Genomic DNA, 13,385 nt, shown 5'->3' on the forward strand with positions numbered 1-13,385 from the left:
CATAGGGTTGCCAATCTCCAGGTGGGAACTGGAGATCTTCCACTGCTACAATTGATCTCCAGATGACAGAGATCAGTTCCCCTGAAGAAAATGGATGCTTTGGAGGGTAGACCCTATGACATTATACCTGCTGAGTCCTTCCGCCCCCCCCCATGCTGCCCTCTCCAGAATCCACCCCCCAAAACTCCAGGTATTTCCCTCCTTAAACCAGCCACCCCTACTTTCCCCTCAGTGCCTGATGGTAGGCAACTTAGTTTGGTCCAGTCACCTACTTTGGCCTTTGGGAGAAAACATATTGGGGCCAATCCTGATAGGGTTGCCAACTCCCGATGGGAAATTCCTGGAGATTTGAGGGATGGAGCCTGAAGAGGGTGAGGTTTGAGGAGGGGTGGGACCTCAGACAGGTACAATGCCATAGACTCCACCCTCCAAACCACTCAGTCCCTCATGGGGAACCATTGTTGCCAATCTCCAGGTGAGGGCTGGAGACCACTCAAAATTACAATTGCTCTGCAGAAGGGAGGGCGGAAGTCAGCTGAAGTCAAAGGGGCAGATAATGGTAGGTTGATGGTTAGCTGGGAAGGAGATGGGGTTGCCAACTCCAGGCTGGCAAATTCCTGGGGATTTGAGGGGTGGAGCCTGGAGAGGGTGGGGTTTGCGGAGGGGTGGGACCTCAGACAGGTAGAATGCCATAGACTCCACCCTCCAAACCAGCCATTTCATCCTGGGTAACAATTGTTGCCAATCTCCAGGTGAGGGCTACAGATCACTCAAAATTACAACTACTCTTCAGCGAGCAGAGATCAGTTCCTCTGGAGAAAACCATGGACTCTGTCATTATACCCTGCTGAGGTCACCACAGCAAAATGACACTGTTTGCCCAAAGCCAGAGCACTCCCCCAGAGCCTCTTTCTAGATCTCGTTGTATTTATTTCCACAACGGGCTTTACTGCTAGTAGGATATAATGGGGCTGAAATTGACATTCGGCTGGCCGTAATGACGAAACTAACATGCGGGAGTCTTACTGCCAGCTGAAATTGATTCTGCCCAATTCGGCCGAATCCGAATGGGCCAAATTTTGTTGTTGTTGCACACCCCTACTCTCAAGCATTCACTGTGTTTAGGCTACAACCTGGAACTTGTCATGTTGCAGATCTGACTAGCAAGAAATATTTTACTGGAAGCCTTGGTGAGAATATATTTTTTCTTCATTGCAGATAGATAGTATATATGGTGAGCTATTTGTTAGCAGCTCTGCTAAAGGGTTAGAAAATTTTGTCTGGGATAACAAATCAGACGTAATAAGCACTGATGATACATACTGTATTATTGTACATAAAGGTAAAGGTTCCCTTGATCAAAAGCCAGTCAAATCCGACTCTAGGGTTGCGGTGCTCATCTCCGTTTCAAAGCCGAAGAGCCAGCGCTGTCCGAAGACGTTTCCGTGGTCATGTGGCTGGCATGACTAAACACCAAGGCGCACAGAATGCTGTTACCTTCCCACCGAAGTGGTACCTATTTATCTACTTGCAATTTCTTGCTTTCAAACTGCTAGGTTGGCAGGAGCTGGAACTAGAGATGGGAGCTCACTCCATCATGTGGCACCCGGGTCTCAAAGTGCTGAACTACTGACCTTCCACATCCTGCAGTTCAGCGTCTTAACCACTTGAGCCACCGCAGCTCCATTGTACATAGTACCCTGCTAATAATCACTGCCAGTTAACTGTGGCTTGCGCCTGTTTTGCCCTAAAGAAACAGTGATCATATTGTTGAATAAATGTATATTACTGTATTTTCGTTGGCTGTGGGGAGGGACCTGCTGCTGAGAGGTTTCTCCTTTCTTGTGTTCTGTTAATGTTCCTTAACCAGATTCAGTTTGGAAGCTTAGAGTGCTGGGCAGTCGGAAAAGGAAGAAAAATATCAGGATTTTCATGGGGTTCAAATTTGGATTTCAAAAAGTCAGATCAGTCAGTAGTAGATTTTGTGACTGTTGAAGGAACAGTGGTGTAATGGTTAAGAGCGGAAGAATCTAATCTGGAGAACCCTGGGCCAGTCACAGTTCTCTCAGTACTCTCTCAGCCCCACGTACCTCACAAGCTGCCTGTTGTGGGAAGAGGAAGGGAATGCAATTGTAAGCCACTCTGAGACTCCTTGGGGTGGAGAAAAGCAGGGTATGAAAAACCAACTCTTCTTCTCTTCTTATTATTTGACTCCCTGCATCACTAAATTACTAAGATTATTTCTGAGGATATTTTTGCCCCAGTAACTGCTGGATCCGTAAAGGTGAGAGTTTCACCAGTGCTCCTCCAAGCTAGAGTCCTTTTCACAATCCAGAGAATCTTGGCATTGGCCCCTTCCAATCACAGCCTGTAATACTGCCAAGTCTTTGCTCTTCTGCCAATCATCTGGAAGCTGAAGAGCCACTGATGACATAGTGGTTAGTCTGGCAGACTGGAGAGGCCTGGTTTCAAACCTCAACTTTGTCATGCTCACTGGGTGACATTGGGCCAGTCTCTCTTTTCTGTGTCAGTCGTCCATCTTGCTGCCTGAGGCAGAACACAGCAGAGTTTCAAGCAGAAAAGAAAGGCTAAATTGCATTCAATCAATACTTGATGGGAAAGGGGGAGGTGAGACCTAAACCTACAGCCTCGCTCCTTCCCCTGAACTACTAACTGTATAATTCTAACCTTTGTGAAAGCACTGTGTTTGTGCAACCCTGGTAATGGTGGCAAGGCAACCAGAAAAAGCAGGGCAAGCAAAGCAGAAAAGTGGGGTTTTACTGACCATGTCATCAATTGCCTAGGACCACTCCTCCACCATATGGCTACAAGTGAAAACTAGAGCTGGACTGAATATTAGCAAGCAAACGTTTCCGACATGATAGGGGAGCTTTTGGAAGGGCAAAATATTCCCACTAAATTACTCTTTTGCACCTTGTTTGCCCACTGTCATTTTTTTTTGCCTTCTTTTTCTTCTTGTCTCCTTTTTCCATGTTATTCCATCCAATCAGCTTTGGCATTATGATGGCACTGAGAGCAAGTATAGCCAGTTAAGAGAGAGAACGGTGCTCCCTACAAACACGCGTAGATGGGCAGGGAGAGACAATGCATGTTGGGCTTGAAAGGAATGGGAGCACGACTGCTGCTGTGGCTACTGCTGCCACATTCTCCTAAGTAAAAATGAGGGAGATTTTGTAGCCCTTTTCAGAATCCCTCCTCAAAATGATTGAACCTCGGGCTCTTTTTTCAATATAGGCGAAAAAGGTTGCAAAGTTGGGAGTGGGGGAGTCTGCTTCAGCTCCAACCTCCAGAAATTTTGTTCTTTTTGTTGTTGTTGTTGTTGAGCTCTTTTTTCTTTTTCTTTTTACTCAGTACCCTTTCTATGTTTTATGCTTTGTATTGTTGGCTGCTTTAAATGAGTGGATTATTTGGGAAGGCAAGTAATCAGGTATAAAATAAGCAAGATCTGGGTAGTAATTTGGCAGCTGTTTCTATTCATTCTGTTTTTGCAGAATAAGCTTAACCACTCACTCACTCTCTGCCATGCGGCTGTCTTCCTTTGTACTGACATTGCACGTCACATAATCCATTTTAGAAACAAATGGACTAGACTGTTCTGCAGCCAACATGTGAAAAGACTCCTAGTCAACCATGCTCTGGATGTATAGTATAAATGTCATCCACACTGAATAACTTTCAGGGATGTTTATGTTAAAAGACATTTCAGCTTCTCATTGGGATCTGACAACTCCGTTATATGATCTGGATGTTTCCCAGTCAGATCTTGCCTCTTTCTTTAGAGGTTAAACAAGCATGGAATTACACAATCAGAAACTTTCACTGTAGTACTTAAAAAAAAAAAATTAGAGACAGTCAGAGGCTGTAATGATTGGCTTCCTGTCTTCCCTTGACCCATGTGGCTTTGTTCTTATAGGATGTTGATTTTAAACCCATTCCCATACAATAGCTCAGGGGTCACTGATATTGCACTAGAGTCCATTGAGATTTAATATGGCAAAAATCTGTCTGTAGCATTACTTTGCCAAGTCTGTATGGGTTTTTTCTCTTTGTGTCCCTGTCTCTTAATAATATCTTTAATGTTGACTTAAGTATATCACATCTGGCTTTTCACTACCACCTCCCCCCCAGGGAGAGAAAGCACGATTAAAGATGAGAGAGATAGACTTTTATAAGTCTAATTTGAACACCAAAGGATTGCTTGATTCATTGCAGCTTGCTAGAAATTGGTTGGTGCAAGGGAAAATCCAAGTTCAAGCCCTGCCAATCTCTGAATAAGTGGCAATCAAGTAGCACACAAAACACATGCTTTTCTTCCTGAAGACAAGGGGGATTGCTCCAATAGTTTTTCTGAAATTCATTAGCTGAAATTCATTAACATTATCCATGTTAATGGATAATGGGACTAAAACCTGATTCAGGCTGCAGTCACACACACTAAATAATCCACTTTCAATCCACTTTCCAAATGGATTTTGCCAATTCACACAGTAAAATCCAGTTGGAAAGTGCACTGAAAGTGGATTATTTTGTGTGTGATTGCAGCCTAACAGAATGTAAGAGGAGCTGTTTCTCAACAATGGCAGTAATTGTTCCACAAATGTTTCATATGCCATTGTATGAGTTCACTCATTCCTGATGAAATGTGCTTATTCAAGAGCATATTCCAGTGGCCTATGCAGTGAGAGTTTGCCAGCAGCCCCGGGAAGGAGTACAAGGGTCTGAAAGCTTGGGCATAGAGTTAGGTCTGCATGCCAGCCTGCTATACTCCTATATGACTTAGTATAATAGCTAGAGCTACACTGAGGCATGGGAAGGGGGCTAAACTCAGTGATGGAGCATCTGCCTTGGACACAGGTGGTCCCAGCTTCAATCTCTGGCACCTCCATTTGTAAGGATCTCATGAGATGAAAGGCCTCTACCTGAGACCCTGGAGACTCACTGCCAGTTAGAGTAGACAGTACCAACTGAGACAGACCAATGGTCTGGTTCAGTATAAAGCAGCTTCATATGCTCAAGTGTATTGCTGAATGTGCTGTAGTATCATATTCTTGTATTCTGAATTTGACTAGCAGCACACATGCTGAAAAGGTTGGCCATCACTGAATTTTCCTATGAAGAACCAAAACAAGTCTTGGTTCCACCTGCAGTGCTCATGAAAAGCATCTAGCTGGGCATCCGCTACACATATCATAGGGAAGGGTCAACTGTTGACCCGATTTCATACCACAGCAGCCATGGAAGGAATAACAGCAAGTGTTCTAGAGCCACTTTACATCCTAGAGGTATAATATCAGAAGAAACCCAAAATTTCTCTAGACTAAACCACTACTCAAGCAAGATTCAGCTGCATACTAGCTTTCCCCTCCCTAATAAAGAAGCAGAGTATTGTGTTCAAGTTTGTGCACCACAATTTAAGAAGGATATAGACAACCTAGAACGTGTCCAGAGGAGGGCAACGAAGGCCCCTGCCACACGGCAGGGAAAACACAGCCGCACCAAAGTTGAAACGCCGCGGCGGGATCCCACGGATCCCCTGAGCCGCGGCACGGCGCTCCCCGGCACGATCAGATGCCGGGGAGGAAGAGTCGGATGGGAGGGGGAGGCTGCCGAACTGTGCATGCTCGGGCATGCGCAGTACGGTCGGAGGCCGGGATGTGCCGGCGCAAGGACGCGCTGGCCGATCCCACGGCCCGGATTGAGGCGCTCTACTCGGAAGAACCACCTAGGTAGGTGGTTCTTTTTTAGTGCGGGTTTTTGGCAGGAGGGACGGATCGGGGACGGGCAGGCAACGATTCCCAGATGTTGCCGTGGGATCGCGCCCGTTTGCTCCGCCCCCGTTCCGTCCCGCTCCCGGCCCAAAATGCCTCGTATGAACAGGGCCAAAGATGGTGAAAGGTCTGGAGAACAAGTCCTATGAGGAAAGGTTGAAGGAACTGGGTATGTTTAGCCTGGAGAAGAGACGACTGAGAGGAGGTATGATAACCATCTTCAAGTATTTGAAGGGCTGTCATATAGAGGATAGTGCAGAGTTGTTTTCTGTTGCCCCAGAAGGTCGGACCAGGACTAATTGGTTCAAATAAAAGCAAAAGAGTTTTTGGCTTAACATTGGGAAGAATTTCCTGACAGAGTGGTTCCTCAGTGGAACAGGCTTCCTCAGGAGGTGGTGGGCTCTCCTTCTTTGGAAGTGTTTAAGCAGAGGCTAGATGGCCGTCTGACAGAAATGCTGATTGTGTGAACTTAGGCAGATCATGAGAGGTAGGGCAGGAAGGCTTGCCTCGGTGCTTAGTTCTTGTGGTGCTTTCTTACAATTTTCTCCAGGTCAGTGTGGCGAAGAATCCTGGAGGGTTTTTGGATTTTTTTAACCATCTTCTGGGCATGTGGGGGTGAAGTATTTGTGAATTTCCTGCATTGTGCAGGGGGCTGGACTAGATGTCCCTAGAGATCCCTTCCAACTCTATGATTCTATGATTCCAAATCTATGCATTTTCCCATCGTACGGTGTTGCAGAGAAAGAGGAAATGACCACAACATTCATCATTGCTAGAGAACCTGCGCTAAAGCAAACATTCCTCCCAGTGAGCAGCAAAACTAGTTCCTGCAAGCTTTCGTGAAAATTGCAGCATTAACCCTTTGGGAAAGATCACCCTCCTCCTGCTGTGTTTATCTGCTAGATTCTGTCTTATGAGTCAGAGAGGATTAATGACATCAACCCTCTGGGTTTTCGTGATCCTTGAGCTGCTAGTCCCCATTCAATTCCCACTGGACCTGCAACCCTGTACATGTAGCCGAGTGGTGTGTATACAATTCCTTCTTATCCTTTTCTGAAGCAATCTGTTTAAGATCAGTGTGAAAGGAAGGAACAAGGGAGTAGGAGAGGTCAGGAAATCCCCTCCCCTCTTTCCAAAGCAAAACTTTAGTAGTGAAAAAAGAAGACTTTGTGTGTATTTAAAAAAATGGGAACAACATATTTGATTTTAGATTTATTAAACAGACATAATGTGACTGGGTTGAAGCAAAACAGATCAAAAGGCAAAGTATAAAGAAAATTCCTGTCACAGGAAGACTGTTACTGAAAACCACAGACTAAGTTCTGTACATGATCATTGATTTGTTTACTTCATACTCAAAACGTACTTTTAAAATAATCCTTTTATTTGAATTATAAGCCGCCTTGAGTTCCACAAAGTAGAAAGGCGGCTAATGAATGTTTTAAATAATAAACAGCTTCCTCGACGTTTTAAACATTTGCTATTAGTTTCCAATTGGCCTGTTTCACATGTTCCATAGAAGGAGAGAGAGAAAGGCCCATTGTATGTATATTTGTGTGTAATTGCTAAATGGTCCACTGGTACAACAGTGGGAGGGCTTCTGGTGTCCTAGCCCCACTGCGGGACCTCCTGATGGCACCTGGCCACTGTGTGACAGATTGGACGGGCCTTTGGCCTGATCCAACAATGGCTTCTCTTATGTTCTTATGTACTTGGGAACTGAGGATCTCTGAAGTCAGAGTGTATTAGGAAACTGAATCTCAACTGGAAGGTCATCATTTCTAGTTTCAGAAATGGGGTTCCTAAATTAAGTTGCAATACTCAGACTGATCTATTTCACTAATGTATATCCTTTGTTTTGTAGAATGTGTTCAGATGGCAAAATAAACACCTCTAGCAGTAAGTAAATCAGGCAAGTTTTGAGAGTTTCTGGAAATATTAGTGCAAAGCTTCAGTTTTTACTTTTTAAAAAAATACAGGAAAAAATACAGAAATGAACAAAAACTGAGAGTTTGGGCACATTATGAATTGTGCTTCTCACTCAAGCAGTCAGCCAAGCAGAACAAAAGTTCTGGAACTTGCAGTTTTAAGACGTGTAGTGCTCTCGATAGTAACGATGTGGTGGAATTTCTCATGCGCTAGACCTCCTACCGCAAAAAGGAAATTGAACAGCAGGGAAATCAAATGCTCTGAAATTGGGAAATCTTCTTAGTTTTAAGTAAAACTGACAAATTCCACCCTGTACTCCTTCCAGGTGTTAAAGGCTCTTGTGTGCAGAACAAAAATATTCCATGTGATTCTTTACAATTCTAATCATCTGTAGGGGTTGATTCCATGTATACTGGTGATACACAGGTGTTTCACATAGCAAAGACTCCTGTGTGACCGACATATTTCCAGTTTTAACTGAGTATGCGCACACTTCTGGAATTGTCCATGGGTTCAAGAAATGGATATGTCATTCCACTTTTTATATGTTTGTTGAGGGAAAACCAGTATACCACCATTGATTCACAGTGGTTGCGAATACACCTGCCCTGTATTATGGGGGTGTTGAACTCATTTGCTATGAGGGTCGGATCTGACATAAATGAGACCTGGTTGGGCCGGGCCATGTGTGTCATAAAATGTAATGCCATAAACATCAAAAAACAACAACTGTGAGCTGAAAAGCCCGCAAGTAAAAAAGTACAAAAAGAGACTTTAATACAGTGAAAAGAAGCATATGGGCTAGGTCTCCTTTTAGTATGCACCAGTAAGGTTGCTTCTATGAAAACAGGACCATGTATTACTTAGATAATATTATGGCCCACTTTCATGCAAGTTTCACTTGTGCTCTACCAGTTTTTGATTTTATTACTAAGCAATTTGGGCACTCTAAGTAATACATGCCCCACAATGAATTTATGGTAGCCAACCTTTGTTATTATAGCATGTAGAGAGTGAGCACTCTAGTTTTATCCATGAATGCATTTATTAGCATTGGCACCTTTAAGATTCATCATTGCAGTGCCTCTGGGACAACATTGCAGCTGTTATTGACTCTTATACATATGTTATATTTAGGAACTTAAGGCATAACAGGCCCTAATCACAAAAGCAGCCTTACAGGGCGCACTTTAAATTTTAGAGACCTGGCCTACATTAAGGGTGAAATATTCCACTATATATATACATTTGAGACAATTGGTCCTGCTTACTTGGAAACAACCCTATGGGGTGCATATTAAGTTATAGGAGACCACGCCCAAATTAGAGTTGGAATACTCCACCTACCTATACCTTTAAAAGCTAATGAAGACACTACCAGCTGCAATTAATATGGCTTTATAAAATTGTCCCTAGCAGGCTGGATACTTTGAGGCATTTGGTCCTGTTTTCACAGAAGCAACCTTCCCGGTGCATACTAAAAGGAGACCTAGCCCATATGCTTCTTTTCACTGTATTAAAGTCTCTTTTTGTACTTTTTTACTTGCGGGCTTTTCAGCTCACAGTTGTTGTTTTTTTTGATGTTTATGGCTTTATAGACTGTGTGCTGTACAATTTGCTTCATAAAATGTAATGCCAGCTAGCGGAGATATAAACTTTATAAAGGACACAAACACAAAGAGTTTTTGTAACTTAAAATAAAAACATACTTAAATAATTAGCAATATTTTGTTTATCTAACAATGTCTGATAACTGACACCTCTTGCTCTGAATTATTACATCAAAATGTCTGTGCTGTTGGCAGTTATGGTCCTATAATGCCTCTCACTTCTTCACACCAACATCCCTCATTCTGTCTGGGCCTTGGCCCCGAGATGGAAAGAGAAACTCTGAGCTATGAATATAACTTAAGTTTAAAAAGAAAGCCAGAGCGTGTCCTGAGAAACTTGTTCAGCATTTATACCCATATAGCAAGACAGCAGGGGACCTAGACATTAATGAAGACTGGCGTTTTCCTTACAGAAAATGGCTGGCATACTGTGAATGCTTGCAGAAAAGTGCAGAGAAAAACACTGCATGGACATAAGATGTGTGTGCCTTATGTTGGAGGAAGGTCTGTATACATTTGAAATGCATTTCAGGCATCTGCTATCCATGTGAAAATAAAACATCTGCTGTGCTATTAAGGTCACACTGACCTAGGATGCTCTTCCATGATGAATGTGAAATACTGAGGACAGCTTTTTAAAAAAACTACCGACCATTTTTCTGGGGTTTGAAACTACATGCAAAAGGGCAGTTTGTTCATGTGACTCCACACAACCTTTGGGCTTGTCAGAAACTACAAGAGTAGACTGGAAAACAGAGTCAGTTTCTGGCTTTATATTTAGGCCCATTGAGGGGGAGATTTTATAGGGAACTTAATGACGGGCCCACACTTCCCTGCTACCCACTTTCTCATCATGGGAAGTATTTATTTTAAAAAATTATTATTTTCTACCACTTGTAATGGCTACTGGCCCTATGCAATAAAATTGAACTGAACTGAACTTTAAAAACAGGGTGTGGTTGAGGTGGCATAGCAACCGGGGTAGAGAAGGGAAAATGGGAAGTGGCTCAGATTCTGACCTGTTTGAGCAAGTTCTGGTTTCTTTCCCCAGTTGTCCCTTCTGTGGGTTATTAAAGGTTTATTACATTAAAGTCAGAGCTGCACAGCACAGGAAGGGACCAATTACATTTTTTTTACCAGGCCCAGAAAATCCTGTTTGTGGATTGTTTTCTTTTATTTGCTAGGATTTATGTCAACAGTGCCTGATTCTGCAAATAATGCCCATTTGGAAGAATGTACCATGCACACATCTCCTTATCTGGGTTGCGATGACTGGCTGATGAAAGATGCTGAGATTTTTGAGCTGATTTGGCTTGGCTTTGGTTTCATTTTTCTCTCTCTCTGTCCCTCTCTGGGAATGTCTAATAATTCTGGGCTGGGTGGAAAAAAGTTTAGAATATGCTTGTTTAGTGATGTGCAAACTATAGATCCATTTCTGATTAGCTATTGCTTAACAGAGCCAGGGCTATAATTTTTATGCAATAGTGTGGAATAAATGAACCAATATGAAGTAGATCTAAGGCACAGACCATCCTCCCACACTTTGGGAATTTCCACACTGAGTTTTTGATTCCGCTCAGCTTCTTAACGACATCGTGTTTTCCCCTCCCTTACAGGCAGTATAATTTGTTGGGCATTGTAAGTGAGGGGGAAATCCAATGCAGTTAAAATAAGATAAAGATTATTGCTAATCCAGAGGAATGTTGAGGGTTCATTTTGGGGGGTTTTTTTGTATCCAGTGATCTTCTAACGACATACAATTAGGATCTCTGTGTAAACAAATTAACAGCTGGTGTCCAGAAATGTATGTGGTCCTATTGCTATACATGGGTCTTTCTATTTTTCCAAACACATATAAGAATCCAGGGAAAGGGGAACAAAGTAAGTGCTTCAATATGATGCTTTCTCTTAAACCTTGGAAAGCATATTGTTTAATGGCTTTGTATTTCCATAAAAATTACTTTGCACATAAGCAATTGACTCATGGAGAAAAAGTGTAAGTAATATGGAGATTAATGACCAAAAAATGGTAAAGTAATGTTTAATGTTTAAGGTTGGCTTCTTCCTTGGCTGTCCATTGTTCTTGTAAGCAGAATGGTTTTATGAATATATGAAGCTGCCATGTATTGAATCAGATTACTGGTCCTTTGCTTTCTCAGAAACAGAGAGTTCTTAGCTGACACCTGCTTTTTTCTTTTGCCACCATGTCACAGCTGACATGTGGTGACCCAATAGGGTTTTCAAGGCAAGAAAGAGTCAGAGGTGGTTTGCCATGGCCTTCCTCTACTTAGGAACCACGTTCTTCGTTGGTGGTTTCCCATCCAAATACTAACCAGGGCTCCCTGACCTGTATAGCCCAGGCTAGCCCAATCTCATCAGATCTCGGAAACTAAGCAGGGCCAACTCTGGCAAGCACTTGGACGGGAGGTTTCCTTGAAAGTCCAGAGGTGGGAGGTGAGGACAGGCTTTATTAAGCCACCTCTCTGAATATCCTCCAGGTCCCCAGTAGGGGTCAGTCACCAGAGGTCTTCCAGTCACCAGAGGTCTTCCAGTCACCATGACTTCCAGGTGCACACACACACCAGAGGTCTTCCAGTCACCATGACTTCCAGGTGCACACACACATAACTCACACACACATACACGCATGCACACACACACACACACACATATATATATAAACCAAAAATAAAAAACCCAAAACAAATATTAACCAGAGCCAACCCTGCTTAGCTTTTGAAATCTGACAATATCAGGCTAGCCTGAGCCATCCAGATCAGGGTGACACGTACCAGTGAGATCCTTTTAACTGGAGGTACCCGGGATTGAACCTTCTACATGCAAAATATGTGTCAGCCACTAAAACATGCCTCCTCCCTAAAAGGAAGCACTTTGGTCGGATAACAAAAGTCAGGGGTCTTGTTGTAGAAAAAGAGCTGCCGGAGCTCATTAGCATAACTCATTAGCATAACTTATTTGCATATGCCACGCCCCCTGACATCACTGGAAGTGACAGAAGGCCACACCCCCTGACATCACCGGAAGTGTGTCAGAAGGCCCGGCTACTTACCCTCCTGCTTCATCCTCATTCCCAAACGGAATGAGGATCGAAGCAGAGGGCGGGGTAAAGAAGGGGGCGGGGCTTCACCACGTGACCGCCCCGCCCCCTAGAGGTTCTCTTCCGGAGCTCCGTACCTGAGAGCTCCCCCCCGACTAGAGCCCTGACAAAAGTACTTTGAATAAAGCATTGGTGACAGCTGATTCTGAGGGTAACATTTTCCTCTGTGTAGCTGAACTGTAACAGAGGAAACGACCTTTGGGTTTTGTTTTGTTTTTTGCCTTATCCGCAGTACCTGTTTATCGTACATCTCTGATGATTTCGGATAACCATAGCATGCATCTCTTGCCTTTCTCCTCACAGATGACATCTTGGAATCGTTCTTGGATAAATGTCAGAGCATTTAAAATTACATCAGTTTTGAAAAAGGGCAAATTTCTCCCTTCAGAATTACTATAAAAATCTTAAACCATCATGATTGCTGCCTTCTGATTGAGCCTATCATGCCTCCACCACCTTGTCCATTTCATTGTCCAGCGTATTTTTAAACTCCTGCTTACATGAGTCCAGAATAACAATAAAGGCTGACTGATCTAGCAGGCTGACAGAAAAGCAAATGCTGCCCATGAACCTCAAAGGAAAGTGCAGTTTCCTCAGCATGTGGAGACACATAAAAATTAAGCCATGTATTAAAAGCCGCCCTGAGCTGGCCTTGCTGGGAGGGTAGGGTAAAAATCTAATAAAATAAATAAATAATAAAGCACAGTAAGAAGATGTGGGGATGTACAGTAAACTCTGGACACTACACAAAACATAAATTAATACCTGAAGTAGTTGTTGTTATTTACAAAATTTATGCCCCTCCTTTCTGCTCTTACAAGGGCCACTAAAGCAGCTAACAATTAATATACATAATTAAAACAATTTTAGTTAAAAGAGTCAGACCATTTAGTGAGGCAAACCATTGACCCATTGTCTAATCTGACTGACAGCAGCTTT

At 43.2% G+C, this 13,385-nt stretch overlaps 1 protein-coding gene across 1 annotated transcript in view; it reads right to left on the bottom strand.

The window, feature by feature from the left end:
* The window catches only part of KCNE4 (potassium channel, voltage gated subfamily E regulatory beta subunit 4), an 11,248-nt gene extending 7,658 nt beyond the window's left edge, over positions 1 to 3,590 (bottom strand). Inside the window, exon 1 of the mRNA XM_015417625.1 lies at positions 3,536 to 3,590. Coding sequence (XP_015273111.1) covers positions 3,536 to 3,590 — 55 coding nt within the window. The remainder of the gene's footprint in view (positions 1 to 3,535) is intronic.
* Between the last annotated feature and the right edge of the window lie 9,795 nt (positions 3,591 to 13,385).

The sequence above is a fragment of the Gekko japonicus genome, unplaced genomic scaffold (assembly GCF_001447785.1).
Source record: "Gekko japonicus isolate JY-2015 unplaced genomic scaffold, Gekko_japonicus_V1.1 scaffold38, whole genome shotgun sequence".
Lineage (NCBI taxonomy): Eukaryota > Metazoa > Chordata > Lepidosauria > Squamata > Gekkonidae > Gekko > Gekko japonicus.